General features: G+C 38.4%; 1 protein-coding gene and 1 long non-coding RNA gene across 6 annotated transcripts in view; both read left to right on the top strand.

The window, feature by feature from the left end:
• The first annotated feature begins 168 nt into the window (after nt 1-168).
• LOC124256175 lies at nt 169-1,512 on the top strand. Its single transcript, XR_006892842.1, has 2 exons — nt 169-245; nt 465-1,512. It is a non-coding gene; the product is annotated as an uncharacterized LOC124256175 (long non-coding RNA).
• A 3,084-nt stretch (nt 1,513-4,596) lies between these two features.
• Nucleotides 4,597-14,449, top strand: part of LOC124256123 (kinesin-like protein KIF21A) — a 132,127-nt gene continuing 122,274 nt past the window's right edge. For all 5 annotated transcript variants that reach the window (XR_006892830.1, XM_046690079.1, XM_046690076.1 and 2 more), the window contains exon 1: nt 4,597-4,922. Coding sequence is in view for 4 of the 5 variants with exons in the window: in XM_046690079.1 (XP_046546035.1) it covers nt 4,867-4,922 (56 nt within the window). In the remaining variant the exon portion in view is untranslated. The remainder of the gene's footprint in view (nt 4,923-14,449) is intronic.

The following is a 14,449-nucleotide window of genomic DNA, read 5'->3' as shown; positions in this document are numbered from 1 at the left end:
CACAAGAGTGTAGTATCTGGTGTCGTTTAATTGCCTGGAAAGAAGAAATCCTAATCCACAAGAGTGTAGTATCTGGTGTCGTTTAATTGCCTGGAAAGAAGAAATCCTAATCCACAAGAGTAGTATCTGATGTCGTTTAATTGCCTGGAAAGAAGAAACTTAATCCACAAGAGAGTAGTATCTGGTGTCGTTTAATTGCCTGGAAAGAAGAAATCCTAATCCACAAGAGAGTAGTATCTGGTGTCGTTTAATTGCCTGGAAAAGAAGAAATCCTAATCCACAAGAGTGTAGTATCTGGTGTCGTTTAATTGCCTGGAAAGAAATCCTAATCCACAAGAGAGTAGTATCTGGTGTCGTTTAATTGCCTGGAAAGAAGAAATCCTAATCCACAGAGAGTAGTATCTGGTGTCGTTTAATTGCCTGGAAAGAAGAAATCCTAATCCACAAGAGAGTAAGTATCAAAGAGAGTGGTGTCGTTTAATTGCCTGGAAAGAAGAAATCCTAATCCACAAGAGTGTAGTATCTGGTGTCGTTTAATTGCCTGGAAAGAAGAAATCCTAATCCACAAGAGAGTAGTATCTGGTGTCGTTTAATTGCCTGGAAAGAAGAAATCCTAATCCACAAGAGTGTAGTATCTGGTGTCGTTTAATTGCCTGGAAAGAAGAAATCCTAATCCACAAGAGTGTAGTATCTGGTGTCGTTTAATTGCCTGGAAAGAAGAAATCCTAATCCACAAGAGAGTAGTATCTGGTGTCGTTTAATTGCCTGGAAAGAAGAAATCCTAATCCACAAGAGTGTAGTATCTGGTGTCGTTTAATTGCCTGGAAAGAAGAAATCCTAATCCACAAGAGTGTAGTATCTGGTGTCGTTTAATTGCCTGGAAAGAAGGCATGTACCAAAATCCGTCGGATAGCGGCTTATCAGATCCGGAATGTCTACGAGGGGAACATTGTGAGATCCGGAATACAAGGGGACAAGCAGAGGATAGTCGACGAACGAAAACTCATCGGATATCCGTTTTTCAGATGCGGAATGTCCACGTGGGGAATATTGTTAGATAGTGGCTCTTCAAATCCGCAATATCTCTACGGGGGAAAAACATCGGACAGAAACTTTTCAAATTGGATATGTGATAATGGATGGGGTATCAGATTTCACAGGCACCTCTTATAATCTATAGAATGACCCGGTTAGGCCAAACGTGTGGCGCATGTATTAGATGTGTAGAAAATCTTCTTTTGCTGTCAAAAATCTTTTTAATTAATTTTTTTTTCATACTTTCTGTGGACTGGGGCATGTCTGGTGCCTTTACAATGTGGGAATTATGGTTTTAATTGTGTGTGTTTTCTAGGAAACACGTTGGTTCAAATGTGGGAATGGTTGGCCTATGGGCAATGGTCATAAAACACTTAAACATTCTTCATGAAACCTTGCATAGAAGCGTCAGACATGCAACCTGTGCGTCTTCAGGTCGTTTCCAGAGAATAACTAATAAACTGTTTATCACGTTTATTGTGAAACTTTTTTTGAAGTTCCCAAGGCAACGGATTTGACTTGAAGTATTCAGTATTCCTTGATTACGCTTTGTCATCACATCAGATATCATACAAATTGGGACGCAGGGTTTAAACAGGTCATTAGTAACCTAGCCTTGTTTTAACACACGAACAAATGGATCGGATAGTCAGTGTAGTGGCGATGAGACTTGTCAATGGGAGACACCAAATCGTAACATCGTACCCTAACAGAGTGGGACCTTAGCTGGTTTGTTTGCCGCCCTCAGTAATATTCCAGCTATATGGCGACGGTCTGTAAATAATCGAGCCTGGACAAGACAATACTCTGATCAACAGCATGACTGACTGACTGACTGAGTTTGGTTTTACGCCGCTTTTAGCAATATTCCAGCAACATCACGGCGTGGGACACCAGAAATGGGCTTCACACATTGTACCCATGTGGGGATTCGAACCCGGGTCTTCGGCGTGACGAGCCAACGCTTTAACCACTAGGCTACCCCACCGCCCGATCAACAGCATGATCATCGATCTACGCAATTGGGATACGATGACATGTGTCAACTAAGTCAGCGAGCCTGACCACCCAATCCCGTTAGTCGCCTCTCACGGCAAGCATTGGTTACTTAAGATCAATTCTAACACGGATCTTTACATTAGTGAAAGGGGTTAACAGACTTTATGGAATTTTGTTAGTTGAAAATTTCAAACGTAAGGTTTCTATGTGAAGAAGAGCTGTCTATTGAACAGTATCATCACGAATTTGTGTCACTGGAACATGTTGAAAGCATTTTAAAAAATAATGAAAATCGTTTGGATTAATTATCAGTGATAATGTCAGTTGTATTCTAAAGTTGTAAGACTTAACTCGTTTGATATGATGAGGTATGAGTCATATTTTGTTTGCACATATTTCAAACGGCGGTGGATATTTTGGTTTTATTTGGAGTTTTACAATCTCCGTGAAGAGAATGCAAACACTCAAGGAAATGATTGCACATGACTCCTCCAAACCTCCACAATATGGCTCCCATTTTCACAGTAAGTCTAGACGCTGAAACTAGTGTTATGAGTGAACTTGATACATTCAGATCGTGTGTCATTAGAATAATCGTTTATCGACAGTTGTGGGACGAAATGAATTGTCGTTTGAATAGCTTGATCAAACATTCTCAGACTAGCCGCTCTTTAATGCCATTACAAGCACGTTAAACAAGGCATTAGGTCTGTAAGAACTACGTCAGACTACAGGTCGTGTCAGAAAGTCTTTAAAGTCATCCGACCTTTTCTGATCCAGAATGCCCACCTTAGGCTCAAGATTGCGGTACTGGCGACCTTTTCTCAATCAGAATACCTATAACTGGGCAAACATGAGGTAAACTGAGGGCCCAGTCTTTCCCCAAGTACCTAAGACGATCTAAACATCTTTTTTTGGATATTCCCAAATGTAACGGCAAAAGAAGACGCGACAGAAAACGGGAAGAGGGACAGGGAAGCGCACGTAAAATCATAGTATGCGTGTAAGCCTGGAACGAGCTAATCTTTCGAAAAGGCTTGCCTCTGAAGAGAAAGTATTTTTAAAAACCGCTGTTAAATTATTTTAACACAACGAAATTAAAAGTAGCCTCGAGGCTCCTGTTAGACTCCTGTCGACTAACATAGTCGTGTATGGGCTGTATTATCACTGTTTCACTGTCCATCCGTGAAGATCCGGGGTAGATTTGGGTTCCCAGTAACCCAGCAATAGCAATTGCGCTCAGCAATATTCCAGCTATATAGCGGCGGTCTGTAAATAATCAAGTCTGGATCAGACAATCCAGTGATCAACATCATGAGCATCGTTCTACGCAATTGGGATACGATGACATGTGTCAACCAAGTCAGTGAGCCTGACCACCCGATCCCGTTAATCGCCTCTTGCGACAAGCATGGGTTTCTGAAGACCAATTCTAACCCGGACATTCACGGGTCGTATTGGAAAGGGAAGGGGACTACTCAACACTGACCATGTAGTCGCCGATTTCCTTAGAGAAGATAAGAAACTATGAACTTCCAAAAGACCTTAGTTAATTAATATTAATTAATGAATTATCTGTCTTGTAGAGAAGATTATTCTTTCTAAATCCATGTTCTGGTTGACGCGATTAAAGTTAATTTTGCTGACTTATCAATAATTTTATGTAAGTCTGTTGGGTCACAAATTTAAAAAAAATGATTCTGAATAATATAATATATCTTAGGAATCTTCGTAATTAGGACCTAATTAAACTGAAATGTTTGATGTTTTACAGATTTGTGACTCTTTGCAATAAACACCTCATTTACTCGAAAACTTTATCATGAGTACATATATGCTTTCCTATTCGGAGATTCCGGGTTTGAATCAGCTCCTCATCAGTCCGGATTGTGGTAAGAGACAACTATCGGACTGTCAGGGTCCTGGCGACCTAGTGTAAGGAATGGTCAGGCAACGTGACTTGCAATTTAGTGTAAGTATCAAGATGGCCGGTGCCCAATCACAGTTTTGGTCGCCACACGCGTGGGTCTGAAAGGTATGGAGCTCGTGGAAAGAGAAGTGAGCCCCCATCTCATTATCTTGTTTTATGCATATCTTTTGCTTAAACGCATGCACTCACTAATTGGATTATGTGAGAACTTGAGGTTCATTATAGCAACGAAGCGTGTTAACAACATTACAACGCACACGCGTCTCATGACTTCATGCACCGGAATACTTAACAGTATAATATATGAAAAAAACAGGATAAAGTTATGTAAAATTATTCACCTCGAAGACTCCAGCAAGATATACATGGGCCAGGGAGTATAGTTTATATGCGTCTTCCTTTCCCTCATTATGCATGCCTTGTTTTCGCATTATCTGATAATACTGGGTGAAAGAATAGAAATAGTTTCCTCATTATATTCCAGCCTTGGATGATTACTCATTTTGTAACTGGTTTTACTGGCTTATTTCCTTGATGTCAATGTAAACAAATCAGAGTTGATTCCCCTGAATTAATTTACTCGTGTATAGATGGCGCAGTTCGGTCATATCCGTGTTATTCAACGTGATTGGCCGAACGGTCATCCATCGTAATTTACTACCAAAATACCGCCAGAGGTGGATCATACTTCTCGTGCTGCCTGCTTGACAGCTGAAACGTTTAGTCATGCAATTCGCGCTAAAATGACAACAATCTGTACTTTTGTGTGTTCGGGAGTGGATATTATATGTGGCTTGTATTGTGGGAATGTGAAAACGAAGGATTTATTTCACCCACCTTGTGTCGTTCGAAGGGGTCGGCCAGTGTGCCGAGCGTTTGAACTTTAGTTACTTGCTGAAAACATGACAGAAAAGCCCGAGAGGAAAGATGACAACACTAGTGTCCGAGTTGCAATTAGGTAGGTATATCTAGTAACATTTTCATAGTCACATAATATCGCATCTATATCTGTACCGGTTGCAAAACGGCCGTGATCAGACGCGACCAGGTGATGAGACATCCGAATGACACCACCAGGCTCGTGTTTGTTTTGTAAACAAAGCAATCTGACTTCTGTTAATTTGTTTGATGCATATTTTTGCTGTTAGACTTATCATTATCATGTTAATAAATTGACCTAGGACAGCTATTGCTTCAGCTTGTTATCACGAATTTCACATTTTCATAATCCTAGGGACTATTTTCTGTCAGGCCAGTCTGAAACAGCGAACCGAAATATACTGCAGTAGTTCGATCTTTGTTAGGTTATTATAGTTGTTTATTAGAGAAAGTTAACATTATTAGATGGAATAACATTTGAACCGTGTACGCATATTACTGCTAAAAGATTAACCTAATGAAAATTATCAGGCTTCAGCAATATGGCTATGTTAATAATTGCTGACAGGCGTGAAAAGACAAACACTCTCAATCCAGCAGTGTTGCTGAGCTGAATAAGGAAATATTCCCAACGCTGTACGACTACGGAAACATAGTACAGGTCAAGTGAAGGAAATATACTCTCTTTGACATAGTGACAATGTGCCTGATATAAACCTAATGTTTGACAACATTGATAACACGTTATTAAGAACTCAAACCAAATGTCACCAACCGACCAGCCTGTGACATAACAAGTGTGTAGGGGTCATGAAGTTAACGAGCATGCTGTGTGGATAATGATTCATAAAGGCATATTGCACCACCAAGCAAACTAATGCATGATACATGTGCCATCCATGAGTTATTAAGTAATCTAAAACTGTGCTTTTGTCTTTTTCACGCAGATTTATGTTTGCACCAAATGAATTCTTAAAAAATATCTGTGCTCTAATCTTACTCAGAATTCTGTTTGTTCCCCCATTTCGCAGCTTCCTACATTCAAATGCTACAGGAACCAACCTGCAAGACCTCTCGACATCCCTTGCGTTTCTAATTGTGACGCTTGTTGTCGATGCCATATATTATAAATTCATAAAGGTATTTTGATACTGAAAGATGTCCCTGTGTTGCCGAATCTTAACAGTTATCAATGATTTAATGAGTGTTTTATCCTTGAATTCTGAACAGAAAATTGTTAAAAGAATTACCAGTAATAGTAAATTTCCTCTCTTCCAAAGTTTTCATGGATGAGAACAGCCCATTTGTTTCCTCGTCTTTAATTTCCAACACATGAACATGAGCTGCTGGTGAATTTGCAGAAAGAAATTGACAGTTGTTGTTTCCAAATTGTTTCAATTCAGATAATATTATAATTTCTAGATTATTTCAAGAAATACTAGATCAACTCGATAGAAATGGAGCTGCAAACTAAATGAAAATGTGTGGTAGATTGACCATGGCAGTTAGTTAGATTCTACTTTGGGGTAGAGTGTACCAAACGAAACCACCACAGATTTGGCTGGTAATCGGTTGGTGACATTTGGTTTGAGTTCTTAATAACTGGGTTTTACCTTGCCTGACAGAACTGGTGGACAAGAGGAGCCCCTAATTTCTAATTTCGATGGTCCCTACAGGAAATATGAGGGTTCTTTGAAGTAACGTACTGGCAAACAAGGATAAGTTGGACCGACGCAGAGAACGTGTTTACAAGAAGTAGACGGTGCACGGCAGTGAGCAAACCCATTTGGTTTGTGAAAGGTAGAGCAGATGTAGGCTAGTGCACGTGCAGTGCGCGACGATGAAATTGATTCCGCGTGTAGCTGCACACACCATGCTCATAAGACTCTCATGTGGTGTAGCACTACACTTGATCATGGACAACCTGGGGCCCCTTCGCTCACAGTGGCAAGCGTCAGTGGGCTGCACTCATAGTCATACAATGACATTGCTAATACAGGTCAATTGTCAGGTCGGTGCTCAACTTATCCTTGTTTGCCAGTCGTGCAGTGCGCAATGATTACGTAATTGTTTTTATGATTGGAACGTTGTATTTCTAGTTGAGAATTTGGCACAGTGAATATTATTTTGAATCTCTTGGGATGCATTATATTATTTTTCTTCATCCATTCTCTACATTTGTGCACACTGGATGCACATTTCAACATCAAGTTAAACCCTGTGTGCTGCACAAAATAGGCATCCACTCATATTGATAATCGTGTATGCATATGATGGTTTTATCATTAAAGTACCAACTCAGGAATGTAGTGGATAGAACTTCAGCCTGGAGAGCAGAAAGTCAGTGATTTAATCCCATTCTTCCTTATTAAAAAAAGACATGTAAAGATGATAATAAATAATAATGTGTCCATTTATATAGCGCCAAACTCCACACTAGGTATGCTCATAGCGCTAACAATCAAGGCCATTATTACGCCGGATAACCCAAGCTGCCTGTTAGGCGCTAGAAGGTTATAGTCATATGACTTTTTTCCACCGGGTACCCATTTTCCTGCTGGGTGAACAGAGACAATGTTGAACAAACTCACTTGCCTAAGGTGAGACCACATGTGTCACATGTGCTTCGTTGTGGGGCAGGACTCAAGTTCTAGAAACTCTCAGGAGTCAAGCTGCCAAACACGGTCACCCATCCAAGGACTCTCCGAGCTCGACGCTGCTTAACTTCACCGATTTGTGACCTGAGCTTTAAGCACAGGACCACGCGCCACCACTGGCTTACTGGTTGACTTTGGAGCCAGTATATTGTGCCTGAGTAGTGTATCCATGTTGTACTGCTGAGTTGCATCTTTGTCACTTCCATCATTAAAAAATGTGATTTTTCCCAACAATTAACACCAGTTACGCATTCATGCACACACACTGTACAATAATCATCAATGTGGTGTTAGACCTCATTGAAGGCAACATTAAAGTCCACTGTTAAAATAAATGTCTCTGATTCTAATTGTTGATAATCTTTCCATGAATTAGCAACAGACATTTACCTGGTTTTGCCATCCAGATTCCCTTGTGAAGTCTCAACACTGCATTCACAACATTATCTGATGTTTCTGACACGTTAGTAGACAGATGCTTTATGAATATGTTATTGCACCGTTATCACATCATTATGTGATACTACTTTCTTCTCAAGTACTCCAAGGCTTCGGAGATGTCATTTGAGATAATTTGATATGTGACCTACATACGTTTCTTTTGAACTCATCCTTTATGTACGCCCCCTCTCTTTCTAACACAAAGAATGTAAGAAAGTTTTCAACCATGATGCAAGTGTCTAGCTACTTTTGATGTATCAGCTTGTATCACTGCATGAATAGACAGACAGAATAACTTAAGGCGTAAATTTTTAAACATGCTACCTTTTTGAAATAAATATTCTCCTGAAGGAACTTTGAATGCTTGAAATATTTTAGGTCAACAGGGTCAAGGTTGAGCAAACGCTTTCAAATTTCTTTACCAGTTGAATGATGTAGATGTTTCAGAGAATCACTGAATTTTGTATAATCATTTGTCAATTTGTGGATTCAGGATTTGAACATGTTGGATGAATAAATCCTTTCTTAAACAAAGGTCCTTTCTCTTTACCAATCTTTATGACATTTCCTGAAATTTTGTCTTTGTTTGTCTAGTAAAGTCTAGTAGTCACATGCACTGATTTGGTAGTGGTGAAGTTAACATGGTAGTGTAGTTTTATGATGATTGCTCGGGTATGACCAGTCATACTGGACATATCTCGGTGGTATGTGTGAGGTTTTAGTGCCACTAGCTATGTAAACATATCTTGACAGTCATTTCATGCATGGACGGATTCCCATTGCTGGCTCCCAGCTTTTCTAGTACCACAAGATACTGCATAGCTTTCTCTTGTGTCTGTCATATTTACTGTCAGATCAAAATTAACGTGTTAGCTTTTGAGAAGCTGGTGTTTGGAAAGCCTCAAAGCTTTTATTAGAATTAGACCTTTGAAATAATGGCAGAACCAGGTTGCAAGTGATGAGAAATGTCCTCAACTACTATTTTTGGGGAAAATGTGGGCCCTTAGTCTGCAGATTTAGACAGTGTTCCTAGTCTTGCAATTTCATATTGTTTGGTGTACTTAGCCTAAACTAAGTTAAAGACCGTGTCTGTGTAAACACTACACTGTATTGAAATAATGATTGAGGACATAATTTGAAATATTTTCAAATGATGAGCTTTAATCTTAAATTGTGATTGGTGATAAATATAAAGTATATCTGCTTTAGATTATTCATTTTTTGACTCAAATGTTACATATTCTTTGTTTGATTGTGATAAGTTTCAACCAGTGAGTTATAATTCACACCATTTAAAGATGGCAGGACAAAAAGGCCTGGGCCCCGTTCCTCAAAGCGATCGTAGCGCAAAGTTGATCGTAACTCCCATACTTTAACATAGACTTACGACTGTTGTAGCGCTACGATCGCTTTGAGGAACGGGGCCCTGATGATGTAATCCAAAAGAAAATATCTGTAGGCTCTATTACCATATATTGATTACTTGCTTTTAAGTCTTAAGCTATTTCTGCAGTTTAGAATGAAAGGGAAATGTGATTTAGTTAGGGCTGTAATGATTCACTGAAAGTGGAATGTCAGTGCAAAGCTATTATTGGTATGATATCAGTATAATAGCCACACCATGTAGCCAATACAAGCACTGCATCTGTTACAAGGGAGAAGAAATTGTAAAATATTAATTTCTTATGGTTGCTTCAAAATACCAAAGGCATTGTTAGCTTGATAGACTCAGGTTTATTGGCTTGCTGAGTGATTTTACTTACAATGACACTGTTCAACATGTTTGTCTTTTCATTACGTTTGGCTACATTTTGTGAAAAATGATTTTGCATAAATATTATCTAAATGATGTAGGCATAATTCAGAACAGTGAATTTAAACAGCCAGGTGATATGTACTGTTCTGTTTGTTGTTTATCAAAACACTCAGCAATATTCCAGCAATATGATAGCAGTCTGTAAATAATTGAGTCTGGACCAGGCAATCCAGTGATTAACGCCATGAACATCAATCAACGCAATTGGAACATCCGCTTATCGCCTCTTATGACAAGCATGGATCTTTAAACATCATTTCTAACTTAAACCTGCTCGGGTGATATTTACTGTTCAAGGATCCTGTGGCGAATTATTGATAGAGGAAATTAATAATTATTATGCAGATTAATTCCCATATAACATTATCCCCTGCAGCAACCAGACATTGGATTGGGAAGATCAGCCTCAGTTGCTTTAGGAATAGATATTTGCTCACAGTATCGGGGTAATTTCTATATTCAGAATAGCAGCTGTTATCCAATCAATACCTTTCTGAAGTTGAAGGATATTTTTCATGGGGGCTTATATTTTTGATATTATAATTATTGTGTTGATGTTTAAAGTCAGATAATGTACTTGATTATTCTTCAATTACTAAATTCATCAGTATTAATAGCATGGACATTAACTAGGGGTTTTGTTGTTTGGAAATGTTTGTATTGATGCATTGACTCCACGTATCAGGATATGCCAATAAATAATAAAGTTGATTGCTGTGTATGTGAAATAAGGCTGTAACGATTCACTCGCATATTTGGTGAATCGAACCGTAGCCCTTCATGAATTCAATTCGTTATTCATGGTCACCAGAACCGAATATTAACGAATATTTACAATTTTTTTAAAGGAGCATGTTTTACTTGAACCCTTGTGTACTTTTGGAAAGTGAAATATGCAAGAATATGTACTAGCCTTGCAGTAGCGTAAGTAATGTTAGTTTGCGAAGGCCGCACATGGTACTGTCAACTATAACTATTACATACCAAATTTGAGTGTCATGAGATCACTGGTTATGGCTGTGACAAATCAAAACTCTCAACATGGGCGTTCCATATTGTACATCAATCACTTAACTACAATATTGTATTCGTGAATAATTATTCGTATTCGTTACTCAATATTCATGATACGTATCATATTCGCCACATAGTGTATTCGTTGCAGCCCTAATGTGAAATATTACCTGTATGGACCTGCAATTAGTACTGGTAAATAATTGATAACTTTATTGGGCGTCTTAAACAATGTCACACATTCTTTTCATTCTGGAAAATTAGTCACGATATGGCTGAAATATTGCCAGAGTGACTTTAAATTTTAACTCACACATTCTGGCAAAGTTTTCAGTGGGTTAAAATAGATTGTAATGAACAGGTGAAAGTTTTATGTACCCACAGGTGTGCAGTATGACAGATGTATGTACACTCCAGTGTTCTGAAACGAGAAGCTTTTAGTAGACATGTTCAGTAATTTGAAACTTGGATATAAGTGCAATTGTCCTTCAGTGTGTTATCAAATTGTCTTAGCCTAGTATGGCTAGGTAGATATCAATTGATCTGATAGATAGTGCATAACTTATATAGAAAGGTTATTCGTAAATACATTGTGCTTACTGTATGTCATTCCATGAAATTATTTTTACACATCAGGATATAAGAAGAAAATGTATCCAGTAAATACTCAATAGTGTGAGAAAGTCAAATAATTGTTGGAGTTATGAAATAGTGAACTTAAAGCTACAGTTGTTGTGTGCGTGTTTGGTTTGTTGTTTAATGCCGCAGTCAGCAATATTTAAGCTATATGACAGTGGTCTGTAAATAGAAAAACTCTAGAGAAACGACTAGTACCAGTTTCTACCTCTTCTGTTGTCAATTTCAGAGTGACTGGTTTCCACTGAGATATATAATTCCTCATAATGATAACTTGGTTTCTTACTGGATATTACATATGATCTTCACTGACAGATATATTGGAGATTGTGAGAATGCTTTGTAACACAGTTGTCGACTTATCATTGTATTCTAGAATTAATCAATTTCAGTCAGGGCATTGATTAATATGGATCTGTTCCAAGGTATTATAGTGTAGACCGTAATCAGGTTGTCATCAGCCTGTCTGCTGCCCAAAGGTGATGGTGTCCAGACAACAGATTGTGAGATCAGCGATATGATTGGGTTATGTGTTGTGTTGTACCCGTTTATACACAAAACTAGCTTATACTGTATAGAATTTTTATTGTGTCATTATTAAAAGTTTTTATAAAAGGTTAATCAATCATAGTGATTTTGTTGTGTTTTTGCTTTATAATCAAGCATTAACTCGATTATAAGTAGTTTTTGTTAAAAAAATAATCCTTGCAATACATATCGCAATATATGCTTCCACATCGCAATATATCACAATATGAAAATTCTCTGCAATACCCACCCCTACTATATAACATTAGCTGTAACCTGGGTATCTACTTTTAATTTATAGTAGTATTGATATTCCTACTTTATAAAAACACAGGGCTATAGGTTTGCATTTAAGCATGACTCTTGTGATTAGTTGTGTTGGCAAGAGTTAGTTTTCAGTTTATTATTAATTACTTATATATCTGCTTCAGTTTGTTTGCAGTGTAGCGATAATTGCAGTGAATCATGTGTTAGACAAGATGGTAGAGGATGTCTTGGAAGGAAGACTTAATGCAGACTGTAAATATGTCCATGCTTAATCAGATGACTTTCATGTATCAAAAGTTTTACAATGAGCTGATTTTTTCAAGTTGGCCAATATGAGTTCTGCCCAGTTGTGTGATGTTATCCCTTATGCACACCCTCAAGCTTCACACAGCTTTCATCTCAGATGCTTTGACATGAATGAGTACTACAAGACTGCCTTCACCAGGACTTAGCCCACCAGAACACTCATCCTCAGAGCAGCTAATCTGTTTTGTGTGGCTCACCTCGGCTTGGGTCCATGTTTGACAAGCCGGGAGTGTCGGGAGTAAGGAGGACTGTCCACTCGTGGCTGACCTACATGAAAAATGACCGTGACATCAAAGGCGACCAACAGCTCTCTGTAGTGACAACATCTTACCTGGGGCACGTGGGATGATTCTCTGATGATGACTTTTGCTTGGGAATTAAACCTTCTGTCGCCACTTAATGCTGGCTGGACACAGGTTTTGTGTTGATGACTATCATTGTGTGTTGATAAACATAGGATAAACAACAACAGGGTTCGAAATTCACATATGTCCATCAGTCCAGGGCTACAAAAATTAAGGAAGGACAAAGATGTTTGCTTTTGGTCTACCACTTGTACCTTTTGATACAGAGCAGCTTTGTACCAACTGTTTTTGTGAAAATAACAATTCTAACCCGAATAATAACAGAATTGTTCTTTTCTATGGGAAAGTTGTCTTTGGTATTGTAATCTCTGCTGTTGGTTTCATTATGTGATGTTAACCATCTGAATAGTGAAGTAAAAGGAATGTGAACATGTAGTTATAGTCTGTACCAAAGGCTTCCCAGAGGCAGATGCTGGGGCAGATACAGAGCTCTTTCAGTGAGTGCTTTTAGAGCAGTCTGAGTTCATCAGGAAATTACATGTCAAGCCATATTTCCTGTAACTTGATTGTTTCATGATAGGCTCTGTATGCTAAAGGTTAAAAAATGAACAGGAAAATGTTATATTAATGTATAGCTGTATGAAAGGGAGTTACTTACAATGCTACTGCCCTATCAAACTGCACTAAGTGATGGATGAAAAGATGATATGCTGCCTCCAGTTTGATAAAACATGTTTTAATAGTTTGTTGTAGTCAGTGAATGTGTACTTCATTACCTTTTATACAGCTTCAAAACCTTCACTACAGGTCAATGTTAGTGCATAAAAATTGTAAGAAAGTTGAAGTATTTCAAATCCATCCGTTTAGTTTATCTGATATTATGCAATTCCTGATGAGTGGATGATAAACTTGTAGATCACACTATTGCATTCTGTAATTTATCTAATGGTTATTTGGTTTTAGCTTGGTCACTGCTAGCTTATGGTTCTAACTCACATACAAGCCACCTCTGTTTCCATGTGTATACAGGCGGTGGGGTAGCCTAGTGATTACCATACCGCATAAAACCATACTACTCACTCACTCACTCCATGTGTATACAGCATCTTCCTGGAAAGCAGATGTTCTGTGATTCGATTGATACTAAAAGTCTTAAAATGATGGTACTTGTTAGTACCATGCCTGACTTTGGCCATTAATAGAGTTGATTTGATGTCAGGGTGCAGTGTCTGAGTGTTCTATCCATGATGAATGTGGTATGTTTTCATAGGCCAAGCAAGTTCACACTTGAACTTGCTTCCAGAAACACACATACATGTCGATATATAGGTGCATTGTTTTGAAAGTGAAGTTCAACCCAGTTATATCCCTCTTACTCAAATGCAAATAATTGTACCAATTTAAATTGTGATTGTGTCTCAACCCTTTCAACAACTTAGTAATTCATTTCTTCTGATCCAGTATCAGGTGACAGTTTATTAACGGTAGTAGTAGGTCAGTAGTATATATAGATATTCAGCACCACAAGCCAAGTTGGACCCAAGCAAGGATACATCGATTTTTCATAGAATCAGTGGCACACGTTACTGTCCTAGTTCTTTAACGGGGAGCTGGTGAACGTTAGCTGGTTATATTT

This window comes from Haliotis rubra, unplaced genomic scaffold (assembly GCF_003918875.1).
Source record: "Haliotis rubra isolate DU_JTF1 unplaced genomic scaffold, ASM391887v1 Scf62, whole genome shotgun sequence".
NCBI lineage: Eukaryota > Metazoa > Mollusca > Gastropoda > Lepetellida > Haliotidae > Haliotis > Haliotis rubra.
The sequence above is the reverse complement of the archived record's forward strand: the minus strand, read 5'-3'. Positions and strand labels throughout refer to the sequence as shown.